Genomic DNA, 13,812 nt, shown 5'->3' on the forward strand with positions numbered 1-13,812 from the left:
AAAATTCCGAACTTGTTGATCGCACTGCGGCAACAAGAGCTTTCGACTAATACATTTGATTAAAAATGGGAGGCACTTGCTTTTATGACTTCATCCAACTAAAACGCCTTTTATGCTGAAAGTATAGCCTTCAGAAAACACGGCGAGTCCCTGGAATTATCGATGTAAGTTTACCGACATTATCTGATTTAAAAACACGTTTGAAACTACTGATTACATCACTGTTACTTGGTTACCCGAAGTGTTACTTACACCATTCTGCGGTGCTTTCCTGCAGCACTCCGTCATTACGTTGGACTAATTGTCCCGCCAATTTAAAACCCCCATTCGAACGAATTATTTACGATGGAATTCCATCTCGTCGAGTCGGACAACACAACAAAACTCCACATTTCCCTCCCGGTTTCTTGCCTTCCTTCCAGCCCCCCATTGTTGGGTCCTTCTTCACTCGCCAAATCTCATCTTCTTGTCTACCTCCTTCATTGTTTTTTTCCAGTGCGGTCTCATTAATTTCGTTCGCCGTTTGTTCCAATTTCGGCATTAATGTGGTCACGGACCCCAACTCCTTCGCTCCTCCCGAAATTTTTCACACACACCATTACCATAAAAATCCGACTGTCGTTTTAAAACGCTTACATGTTTTAATTAATTTGACGTACGTTGTTTTGCGCCACTCCATCACGCAGGATCGACACGCGATACGACCAAGGACGAGATTATTTTGCCAAAAATTTCCACGTTTACTGCCGCCTTTATCGCAAACATAAACGACACAATTTATGAAGACTTTTCACCTTTCTCCTGTACGTTACGTCCGTATCTCGGGCTTATTAATTTTTGGGGCCCAGTATGGAGCGGTCCCGCTGAATTATAACTCGCTGCCGTCGTAGATCCTAATCTTGCCACTCTGGCCAAAATTACAAATTAAGACCACTTACTGGTACGAAATTTATGGCCGTCTCCCCCGTAATCCGCGACATCAAGCTCTTATTTAACGAGTGGCTAATCAAGAGATGACACATTGTTCAGCCCAGATTGGACGAGCTCTCCTTCCGATAACACTATGTAACATGTTTTTACTCCTTATTACTCAGCCCTCTCCCAAAGTAGAGAATAGATTCTCTGTTAAAACTTAGGCTAAAGAACGGTTGAACCATTGGTGAAGACCCCATCACAGTTTGTCCATTCATTTTTTAGTTATAAGCGTACAAGTGATGCATACATATTGCGTATCGGGTGTTCATTTAAATTTCCGGTCAAAGCTGGCATTGAAGAGTCGATTGTGAACCCACTATGGATTACGGATCACGGATCAGCTGTTTAAATCTTGCCGTCGTTTCGAGTGGTGCGTTCACAATCGACTCTTCAACGCCAACTTTGACCGGAAATTTAAATGAACGCTCGATACAAAACATGTATGTGTGACTTTTATATGATGTTAAGATACTTTTCAGGCATAGGCAAGTAGGAAAAAAAATAAAAGTAGTTTCACAGTTTAATTACCACCAGCCCTGTTCAAACAGCGGATGCAGTGAAGAGACGACGTTGGATGCATCAGCACCACGTGTACTTGATGTCCCGGAAACTTCGTCGTACTTCCAAAAACAAGCTATTAATTGTCCGGATTACGGGACGGGAGCTCGCGGGCGTCGTTTCCCCCTCAAAAATTGAAATTAATTAATTCGAAGGCGGCGGAACGTATGAATTTCGCCCGTTTTTAATGATAATTGATGCAAGCCGGCGGGACCCAGCGGGATGCATCCACGGAAGTGGGACGTGAGTTGGCTGATGAATTTATGGGAAAAGCCCGGTTATTTGAATCCCAGTAGTGCGATTTAACCGCTGAATTAATAATAATATAGTTCGGGAAAAGTTCGCTTCGTGCTAGTTCTGTTCTGGTCGTTGTTATTGTTTTGTTCTCGACTTGGTATGATGTTGATCAAATTGAAATTTAATTTCGGATAAAACAGCGCCGTAAAATCATAAATTCGTGCTGATTTATTCGTCGTAAATTCCGAATTAGAAGCGGCGGGGACTCCCCGAGCGGTACGAAGACTTCTTCGCGTTCGGTCGACTAACGGTCCAATCAGTTCGATCAAATTCAAAAGCGATCAGTTATTCTTGGGTCGTAAACGGCGATATGTTGGGATGACTGTTGCGATCGGTCTTGACAGTCGAGTTCGAGTGAAAAGGACAGATGGCGCCGTTTTAAAGGGTTGCCCCGATAAAGATCGTAGTTCGACACAAAGTAATATTTTAATGGATTTATATAATGGCACGATAAGTGAATGGAGTCTTTCGCATTGATAGTAATGGGTTTCTTTGATACCCTAAAGAGCTAATTAGGCGGTGGCCATCAAATGTACTTAGTTTGAAGTTCTCGTAAAATTACACAAAAGAAGTTCTCGCCGTCGAATAAAGAACGGCCCTTTGTTCGCTTTTATGAATATTTAAATTGTCGACAGTTGACAGTGGAAGACACACAAACATCCAGTGACGACGCCAGAACACATAATTAAGCAGGCCCGTTCAGACCGACCCCAATCTCCACTTTTTTAAGACCTCCTAAAACTTATATGGAGTATAAAAATGATTGCTCCAGAAATGAAATAAAGCCGTAAAACTTTTAAAAACTTCACGAGCACCGGCCGATAAATTTACATCGGAAACCTGTTCGGAGGCACGAACGAGGCCTGGCTCCTGCGGGGTGGTTCTTATAAGCCACCTGCTTAATTACATATTTATGGTATTTTTGTTTGAGTTATCAGAACCCTGACAGGTGGTTATTTTGTGGAAAGTACGGGTTCTGGTGGACAGGTTCGACCGCGCCACCCATCAACCAAAAATAGCTTCATCATCTTCTATTGTTATTTAAATCCGGTGGCATTTTAAGGAGCCTTTTGTGGCTTTAATTTAATGTAAACGTACATGCATGATTTATATGCGCTCATGATATTTTATATAAACACGTAATGTATGTGCATATTTAGGGTTTCCAGCAATCAACGGGAAGACTCGGAGGCGGCGGCGGGGCCGGGGGCGAAAAAACCGCCGCACCTTTTCCTTCCACGGCCCGACTTAATTACGCACCAGACAAAATTAATATAAAGTTTAAGTCAACTTCTCCCAACTTCATCAGCATGCAAAATTTCCGTTAATACATTAGATTGTACCGAGTTTATCGTGAGGGCTATATTAAATTCGTGTTTTGTATTTTAATAAAGTCGAAACAAATAGCCGTAATTCATAAATTCGCGGCCCGGACCGGAGACTCCGGACTCCGGAGATATTTCACAGGGAGCCGATACCGACGGGACCGCTTTGATCGCCGGACTACGTTTTAATTAATTACTTCGTTTCGTTGCCAACAAGGGCATAAATGCCGAACGCGAAGCCGCAACAGCAAATTCGCCGCCCCTGAACGGACTTCTTCAAAAATCGAACCCCCGAGGCGACGCCGCACACCCTCCGCCCCCACGGCGCAAACATTACAATGTGTTAAGCTGAGGCTGCAGTTGCAGTTGACTAAGTTGTGTATACTTTGTGTTGGAAGAGCGAAACTCCCGCTGCTGAATGGGCATCCCCTAATGAGGCCACTCCTGTTAATGAACACATTCGCCCTGTCCCCACATTCTCGTCTCGACTCCCTTAATAATCTATCTCCATGTGGACCATCTCGCTGTTTACGACTGGAAAACTTCTGGATGGAAGACGTTGAACCGGCGAAATATTTATGATTTTTGCCTTTGTTTATTCATCCCTTTCCATACTATCAGATTGTTTCGGATGGAGACGACCTTAAAGCTGTCAGATCCCTTAAACTTAACCGTTAATCTGGCTTTGTTTTCTTAAGGGGTGGAGAATATATGGCGTCGAATAAGTGGGCCAGTCGAGGGTTCACCCCCACCAACTCCGGCGATTTTTACCGGATGCCACTGATTAACAAACGAATCGACTCGGTTTAAACAAGACTTTTTGACAGTCCTGTTGACACTCGCGTTAAATAAATTATCCGTTTGTTGGTGTTTACTTTGTTGATCCTCCGGGGGACGATCCGCTTTGCATTTGTCCCGAACCTCCTGGAAAACGCCTCCGACAAACGAATAAAATCGAAAAAACATGCACGCCGTAAAAATTTACAACTCGCCGTCAATAACGGCACCACAGAGGACAATAATGAGCTCATTATTCGTTATAATAGTTTTATGAGGGAGGAGATTTTTCATTTTTCCATCGTAAACGTTCATTACTAATCACTAAAAGGGACCCACAAAGGACAATAAGAATGAGTTAGTTGTCATAACAGTTTTATGAGGTACATATTTCTCGTGTTCGCCGCGCACAATGGAAAAGAGTGAATCGCTTCGAAACGGACAAAAACTTCCGAATATGTAGATGTCATTATCGTTCCCCATCTGGCGGCGGTGAGGAACACTTGCTGCACTTCAGATCCCCGCCCCTGCATAATTAGCAGTTTCGAAAAAAGTGGTCGCCGCTTTATTTGGCGGGGACGGTAAGTAGCTGAGGGCGGCTACTAGGGGTGGCTCCCCAACTAGCGCAGCACACTGCAAAAATTAACATAAAGACACGGACAAAATTAATTTTTTTTTAATTTTTTTCACTAAAAAAAAATTGCAATATTGGAAAAACTGGTCCCAAAGGAAAAACACAACAATGACAGACAAACAATACTCGTCGGATCACTTGATTCTGTAGTTTCAAGGGGGTGTTCGTGAATCGAGAGTGTGACAGCGCGTGGCGTGTTTTTCAGAAGTCTTTTTATATTATTAATTATTATGTATAGCCAAACTATATTCATAAGACAGTTTTTTTCAGAATTATTTAATTATCGATATATATCGATATTCCCGCGAAAAAAAGTTTCCAAATAGGAATAATAATTATAAATAATTATAAATGTCTATGGTCTATACTAGTGAGAAAAAAGTATATTTAAAATTAAGTGAATGGCGGCATTTTGAAAATAAACTATTGGTTTTTCGCTTTCTTTTTTAAATTTTTCCTTCGAAACCGTCGGCTTTTGTGTAATATACCTACAGGTCTTTATAAATTATTGTAGTCGAACCAAACCATGCCCTATGTGATGAAATTTTTGCCGCCTCTCTGTGAACTGTCAATTTTTATCACTGTCAGTGTCATTTTTAGGTGAAAAGTTCGGTGATGAGAATATTATTTATTTATTTCTAAATTAACGAATGATTCTAAAAATGTTGAGTTGTTTTGCAACCAATTTAACTCCTGTGTGTGAATGGTATGTATTCATTTATTCTTCATTTTTTATAAGGAGCGGCCACCATTAAGTTTTTACGCCAACTTGGACTACAATAATTTATAATGACCCTGTATAACTAAAAACAATAATAATAGGAGAAACAAGGTAAACAAGGATTAGCAAAACGTGGTTAAAAGTAAACTGAGGAAGGGGAGAAAAAGGTAGAGAAAATTAGAGAGAATAGCAAAGGAGGAGAAGAGGAAAATGGAAATGGAAAATATACCTACTAGAAAAGTTGGAGGAAATGAAAGTGTGTAAAAAGAATTTAAGAATAAAGGGAAAAAAATGGAAGGAAGAGAAGAACAGCCTGGAAAGGAAAATGGAAAACGAAGAAACGAGAAGAAAAAAAATAACATAGTGATAATAGGATCGAAAGGTGAAGGAAAGAGCAAGCAGTAGATCAAAGAGGACACGGAAAAGTTCATTAAAGAAAACATAGGAAGCTAAAGTCAAAGATTGTTACAACATAAACAGGGTCAAATACTAGTGAAAATGGGGGAAAGAAAAAGTGATGAACAAAAAGGAAAACTGAGAGAAAAGAAGGAAACAGAGAAGATACTCGTATTCATAGATAACGACCTTACAAAACACGAACGAGAGATACCGAAGAAACTAAGAACCATCGCGAAAGAAGAAAAAAGGGAAGGGAAATAAGTAAAAATGGGATACGGGAAAATAACAATAGAGGGGGTACAGTGGAGATAGAATGAAGAAAGGGGGAGACTAGAGATTTTTCAGTAGGAGGAGGAATAAGGGATGGAGAAAACGGAGACAACGGACATGGAAAAAGGACAAAGAGAAAGGTAGATGGATAAGGAAAATTGGAACCGGAAAAGAAGCGCAAAGGGGAACATAAGAGAGAAGATACGAAGGGGAGGGCACAAGCAAAAAAAAATAACGAAAGCGGCAAAAGTGACAGTATTATATTATTGAAACGTAGCGCGTTAAAAAAAAGGAAGAATACTGGGACTACGTGAGACAATTTGAGATAGTGAGTGTGGTAGAAATATGGGTAGAGGAACGGAGCTGGGAAAAAATAGAAAAGTGGTTACCTAAAGAATACAAATGGGAATGTCAAGGGGCAAAACGAGGAAACAAGAAATGAAGAGCTGCTGGGTAAATAATAACAGGGGTAAAATTGGGGATTAAAGAAAAGCGACAAGAAAATGGAGAAGAGGAAGGAAACGTATTTATAGGCACTAAATGATGGACAATATACAGCAAAAAGATGAAGACAACACGAAGAGGTATAGAAGATACAATAAAAGAAAACAGAGAAGAATGTATGCTTATGGGAGGGAACTTTAATGGGAAAATAGGAAAAAGAGTGCAAGAGGAGTATTGGGAAGAGGAGAAAGGATAGAGAGAAGTACATACTACCAGAGGAACCAGTATGCCAGTGAAGAAGTGGAGCGATTGAAAGCAAAAGGAAGATGGATGAATATAGAGCTGACTGAAAGGGACAAAGACACAGGCAAGCAAGAAAGAAGGGAGAGAATCAAAGAATCCAGATACAACAGGGATGTGAGAGGTGTAAGAGAAGAAAAATGATGGCGAGACTCAGATGTAAGAACGAAGAGAGAGAAAACAAGTATTGGATGGAAGCAGAGGAAAGAAGATGCAGAATGTGCTATGAGGAGGTAGAGACAATCGGGCACATGTGGAATGGATGTAGCGAAATGAGAGAGAGGGAGAGAAAGGAACGGTGAGAAATACAGAATGAAGACAGAAGGGAGATACGATGGACGTAAGAGATATGGAAGAGGAGGGAAAGGATGGAGAAGGAGATGGGTGGGGGATAGGATTTTTTTTTTCTTGGAACTAATAGGAGAAACAAAATAATTGACGACCGTGCCGCAGTGAAAGCCCTAATTAGAAAGCATTCAATCAGAGACGTTAAGCAAGGTTGAATGCAGTCAATATTTGAATGGGTGGTCGCCGAAGACACTGCGTCGCGTTGTTACTTCATTACCTAATTTCAGTATATACCATTTGTTACTCATAATGATCAATAAATAACATCTGACCTGAATGTGACATAAAAATAAATGATAAAATGTAGGTACATAATGTAAATAGTGCTTTAATAGGAATTAGTTATCGCGACTTGATAGAAATATCCGTAATGATAAATACATCCGGCCTGGATGCGGTGCCCCTCCCCTTTTATAATAGCTACACATGTCCATATACAAAAAAATTTCGTAAATTAATAAGACGCGTCTGTACCGACAAAATTAAATCCGTTTGTGTTTGAAATGATGTGTGACTTTGATTTTTCTCCTTTGCGTCTGTTTGTCGAGTTCGTAACTCAAAGGTTCTGGAGTCGTGCGTCGAAGAGAAAAAAAAAGCTCGCCTCGACCGTGCATGTTCCCGGCGGTAAATTAAGTCGGCGAGAGGTAAATGTGCTTTTGAGGCGAACCTGCACTTATTTATTGGAGTCCGTTCGGATCCGAATAATGCACATAAAAGGACACGTTTAATTAAGGGCCGGGCCCACGATATTGGAGAAGTTTGTGGCGGCGTATTGTTTGGAAATGGCGAAGTAATTCCGGTTGTTGTTTCATGATAATAATAATAATAAAATCTGTCATCGCAGTGCGCGTGAGCAGATAAGGGGGGTAGGTTAATGTCAGTTAGTAACGCGATATTCTTCGGCATGAAACAGGTGATAAAGCGGTTAGGGCATAGTTTACATTAGAATGACGCGAGTTTGCGTAAATCCGAGCATTATTCGCATGTTCGACGGCAGTAAAAAAATTTGTCACATCCTGCCCAGAACAGGACTTAATGGACTTGTTAGGTCGAGATTGGTTTGTGGCCCGTTTTCGGCACCAAATTAAATCTTGTTTGTTTTTACACGGTTTTCGGAGCCGGTGCGGCCAACTTTAATATTCTCGCGGCGAAACTTATGTTTTCTTTATTTTATTACTTCGGAAACTAATAAGGAGCAGCTTAAAATGCAAAGCTGTTTACGGTGGAGATTTGGCGATTTTTCTCGCGGGAGGGATAGGGAATAACCGACCGATTTATTATTCATCTGCCGATGTTCCCTGCAGAGGCCATTAGCGGCGAATTTGTGTCGGATCCCTTTCATCCCCCGCAATTGCCCTTATTGTCAAATTATCACGTCGTTTTGGATACAAGGTGTGGGGGCCGCCATGCGTGGCACATGACGCTCCGGTATTCAAAGTTGCCGCACCCCCGGCGAACATGAAACTCCACTCCGGTGTCTTCCGGATTTGACCCGGGCGTCTGGATGTCCCCCATCCCTCCGTGTCGTGCCCGCCGCCGGGCTTGTTCCTTCATATTCCGCGGTCGACGATGCAGACCGACGAGTGTACGGTGTAATTGAAAAATTTGCATACCGCCTCGCATAACGCATGACTCCGCCAAAGTCCGGGCGACAACATTTATCCGGTTCGGTTCCGGGATTTATTTTTTCGACGCTGCCCGATCTAATCCGCCGCGCTGCATCTTGAGCTTTATGGGGCATCCTGGCACGAATTAGAGCCGAGCCGAGCTTAATTTCATAATAGAAATTCAGAGTGGCGTATAATGTGTTTATTTTAAGGTGAAATATCTAAGTTCTGCCACCGGAAAAAAACACACCCCGCACAATCCCCACGAAATTACACCGATAAAATATTTCGCTTATTAAAAGCTCCCCCGTTTTCCTTGTTTCAGGTACAAAGTGCTACAATGTAACCCGCAGCAATAAAGCTTCACTATGGATGTTCGATGGTCCGTCTTCTTCACTCACTTCGCTATCGTCCTGCCCTGTTTTTTCCACTTCACTGCTACTTTCAAACAACAAGGTAACAACATCACCCCACCACACCCGGGTACTTTCGGGTGGTTAATCGGTGCCAACGCAACATCCGAAACAATTACCCGTGGGACATTAACCGCGAAATTTCAAAAAAAAAACGTACTCACACCGGTCCGCCCATTCCTGGCCGGCAATACATTATCCTGCAACAATTTACATTAAAACAGTAAATTTCGGGCCGGCGGATCGATGTGGAAGGGTTTTAAAACGGCGGCGGCGGCAGCGGCGGCGAGGGGAAACACCGGGGGCCGTATAATTCGGACACGTATCTTACCCGCCGATAAATCGGAATTCTTGCCCGAACGTTTTGATAAAACTTCTCATCCACTTTCACGTACATTTTCGACGATTAATAGTTAAAGTTGGGCGCGCGTTGCATCCATCTTTATTTTCTTCGCCTCGACAAAGACGAATCGTGGGAGATAAAGTGCGTGAGATTATAAAATGGCGAATGCAAATACACAGGGAAGGGTCAGCCTCGAAGGGTCGTTCGCAATTATCGGACCTGTATTTGTCTGTGTTGGGTTGGCGCGATCAATCAAGGTGGTTGGCGGCGGCGATTCGACCTAGTCGCAAGGCGGAAGCGATGAGCGGCGGCGATAAAGGCGGCCGTATGCGGATTGACCACCGAAGGAGGTGCACGCTGACAAGATCACGCCACCGGTGATCGCCACCGTTTCGATTCCGGGGATCGCCATTGCGTCGATTCCGGTGACGCTTGACGACCGAATCCTTTATGTTACGAAAACAGGTCATCGAAAACTCAACGAGTACACTTGGCCCCAATAACGAGTTGATAATTCGGTCATGCATCTTGTGCACTAGATAACTCGTAAAGATAACGACCAAATAATCAAATTGTTTTCATTTTTATCAAACTGTATAATATTAAAAAAAGAACAAAAAAGAACACCCATTCATTAGCAATGCCAGAACAAAATACAAAATGTTTGATATCTCCGTAGAAAGTGAGTCTGTATCCATAGTTACGAGTGGGTGAAGGTTTCTCTTTCGTTCACTTCACTTTCGCTCACTGGTTTTGATTCACTGGTAAATTTTTCCAGTTCTTACTGATTACGTAATTTTGATTTTTGAGGCAACATTTGGTACCTCGCTGCCCTTGCCTCTTCCAGGACATTATCAGAAAAATATAACTCTTCATCATCCATTTTCACAACGTGCACACAACCACTTTATTCACGTTACAGAACTTTGTTTATTTTGTATTTTTTTCCATAGTAAGAGATCCGTCCAAAAATGTGATTTATTTTTATTTAAAATTTTAAATACAAAATTACACACTAAATTTGTAAGGAGGTATCGAACAAAATCAAATACAACACTCGTTCACTTCAATTTAGGGATGGGACATCGAACACAAACATCGATGTTCAATATCGGTGTTGACATCGGTAGCGACCATCGATGGGTAGGAAACATCGAACAAAAAACATCGATATTTTGAAACATCGATGGTATTAAAAATTGGGGTGAAAATAGTCATTTGAACATATTACATTAATAAGTTGATAAAAAACATGTTTAAAGTACAAAAAGTAAAATATCAAAAAATTAAAATTAGGTAGCTAGGTATCCAACTAGAATTACGAAAATTATAGGTTCCAAAAACTTTTATCAATAGATTGCAAAAATAATAAAATTGACAACAAGAAGTCTTTCACTTCTGTTCTGTTCACTTTCAACCCTTTCAACTCAGACTCAGAATGAAACGCAAAAGTAAATGTGATGGCAGCGCCGCAGCGGAAACCGATCAACCGATCCCGATCTGCGAAGTGCGAAGTCAGGGCCAAATATACACGTGCACTTCCCAGAAGGGCCGTTCCCGTCATCTCTTGGAAACTATATTCCTGTTTGTTTTTTTTTTTTGTCGATGTTCGATGTTTTATTACGAACATCGATAAAATATTGACGTTTGAAAAAGAATACCATCGATGTCAAAATATTGAAGATTGAAATCAAAACATCGATGTTCGGCTAACATCGATGTATATCGCCCATCCCTACTTCAATTGCGTTGTCCACTCAGCTCAACACGCAATTCGCGTGAACGAAAGCTCTGCCTTCCTCACTTTTACTGTAAATAACTATTAGGTATCTACACATTTTTGGAAAAAGACAAATTTCAAAATAATTTTGTTTTCGATTTAATTTTTAAATTTTAAAATCATGTAAGTACGTTTTGTCAATGTTTTTATTCTTCTTGCTTTAATTAGGAAATTCGAACATTTTGAACCACCACTAGTTACCTTTGAATTTCTATTGAATTCATTTTAATGAAAATGACAATAGAAATGATAAACTATCACATGTCAACCAAAAAAAAAAGAATTATGTCGCTATATCTACCTTTTTTAAGGGTTTTGAGGGACTGTTTTAATACTGTGAATGGTTACGCTTCAAAATTTCAGATATAATAAAACAAAATTACGTTTACAACTTGTAAAGTAATTTTAACTTAATAAAAATAACAGTAGAAATAATATTTCCATTGTACATGACAGCAGAAATGATATTTCTACTGTTACAAACATCATACGTTCTTAGAAAGAAATGACGGGAGATAGTTTTTATTAAAGAGACATTAATGCACATTTAAAAAGACATTTGTCTCGCTTACAGAACCTTTTTTGACAAACTGTCTCTAGTACCTATTATAAAGTGATTTTGTTCTTGTGTTCAAATGATATTTTTTCAATAAACGAGCATTACTCTCCAGACTTACTTGTAGCATGTGTGTATTATACCCAGTTCCTTTGGCGAGCATTTTAATAAAAATAAAAATATGAGAAAACAGGAGAAAAAATAATGTTTTGTATTAAACTAAAAAAAATCTATTCCAAGTGAAACCTTCTTGTGGATAGCTTTTCTGAAATATAAAATTGTGTTGAATTCATAGAAAGCGATTTTGATCTTGACAAAATGACTAAAATTTACTTAGGAAACATTTATCCACCTTAAATAGCTTCTTTCAGCAGACCATTTTGGTAAGAAATAAAATTTATATTGCAAATTTAGAAAGTTATTTTAATTTTGCGAAAATGACATGAGAGTTTCTTTATTAATAAAGAAAAATAATTCATAAAGAAAATATAAATATTCAGAAAGTCATTTGTCTGACCTATATACCTACATAGTTTTCCCCAGATAAATGTAACGAAAACTTCCGATTTATAAAAAATTACAGTAAAAATGGTATTTCTTTATGGTGCGAAAGCACCTATAGTGCTTTAGTTATTTACATTACAAGTGCGGTAGGCTACATTTTACAGCGCGAGGTTTTTAGATTGAAACACGACCGCGCAGCGGGAGTGTTTTAACAAAAACCGAGTGATGTAAAATGCCTACCGCATTAGTAATGTACATATTAATCTTTTTGGCCGACAACTCGTTTTCTCAAATTTGTTGTAACCAATAATTTTGCAAAACCTGTCAAAGACTGACATTTGATTAATAAAATACCAGAAAGTTATCTATTATACCGATAACTGATATGCTTACGATTTATACCACAAGATGGCGCCATCAGAATTAACATTTTTTCAGAAGAAAACATTTAAATTATGTTCATTTTCGAAAACTGAACGGATCAATGGTAGCGGTATCTTGTCTTAGTATAAATGGACTTTGTTTATGATAAGCTAACAGTTTTTTGGAGGTCCCTGAAAGCTTAAAATTTTTGTGGTATTTTACACACTCCGTGCGGTAAAATGACAGGTCGTTTGATTAGTGTGTAAAAATTAAGATACCGTAGCTGTTCAAAATGTGTAAACATGTCATTTAGAGTTGAGGAGGCCAAAAAATATATTTGTTTCTTTTGACAGGCAGACTCAAAAAGTAATCTTGATATTGTGATAACAACAGCAAAACGATATTCTGTCATTAGATGGACGCTTATACAGGGTTATTATAAATGTTTCTATACTTGGGCCAACCAACAGATATAGTAATAAAAAAAAAGGGGATGTGGCCTAGTTGCGTAGAACGATATACGCCGAAGCCTGTTTCACAATGAAGCGTACCACGTACCACTTTCTGACAAATAAAGAAACAAAAAAAAATTGTAATACAAATCGAAAAATGCCAAGGAAAACAAACAAACATAAACACGTGGTCAACCTCCGGAAGCGAGGTTAAAACGAATGAGATGCCGGATGCCGTCAAGTAATTTTTGTGAATGTACATCAGGCTTTCGAAAATCTGCGCACGTTTTGAATAAGCCAATTGGAAGCTGCTATTTAAAATCCGCGGGCACTAGGGGGCGGTTTTATTACTATATCTGTTGGTTGGCCCAAGTATAGCGTCGTAGTTGGCTGGGTGATTAATTTTAGGTGTGCCGCTTTATATACATACATACATTCCTACATGACAGTTGACAGATTTCCGACGGTAAAAACTACCGCTATAGTACCGCCACTTACTAGTCGGTCTCATGCTTCATGTTACGACGGTAGCGGCACATCCGAAATTTGTGTGGTTTCCTACGCCAACTACGTCGTTAAAAACATTTATAATAATCATGTACCTGCATTTGTTTAACTCCAATTTTCTTTTTTGACAGATAGTGGCAACATAAAATTAAAAATTGATTACGACATCCAAAATTCAAAATATTCTGACAACTTCTGCTCGTCCATGTTTTCTATTTATTTTTTCACGTAGACTCCAT

General features: G+C 39.7%; 1 protein-coding gene across 7 annotated transcripts in view; it reads left to right on the top strand.

The window, feature by feature from the left end:
• LOC138127110 (uncharacterized) overlaps positions 1–13,812 on the top strand; it is a 64,623-nt gene that overhangs the window by 37,920 nt on the left and 12,891 nt on the right. For all 7 annotated transcript variants that reach the window (XM_069042970.1, XM_069042972.1, XM_069042968.1 and 4 more), the window contains one exon: positions 8,981–9,111. In XM_069042970.1, coding sequence (XP_068899071.1) covers positions 9,024–9,111 — 88 coding nt within the window. In that variant the 5' untranslated portion in view covers positions 8,981–9,023. The remainder of the gene's footprint in view (positions 1–8,980; positions 9,112–13,812) is intronic.

This window comes from Tenebrio molitor, chromosome 3, assembly GCF_963966145.1.
Source record: "Tenebrio molitor chromosome 3, icTenMoli1.1, whole genome shotgun sequence".
NCBI lineage: Eukaryota > Metazoa > Arthropoda > Insecta > Coleoptera > Tenebrionidae > Tenebrio > Tenebrio molitor.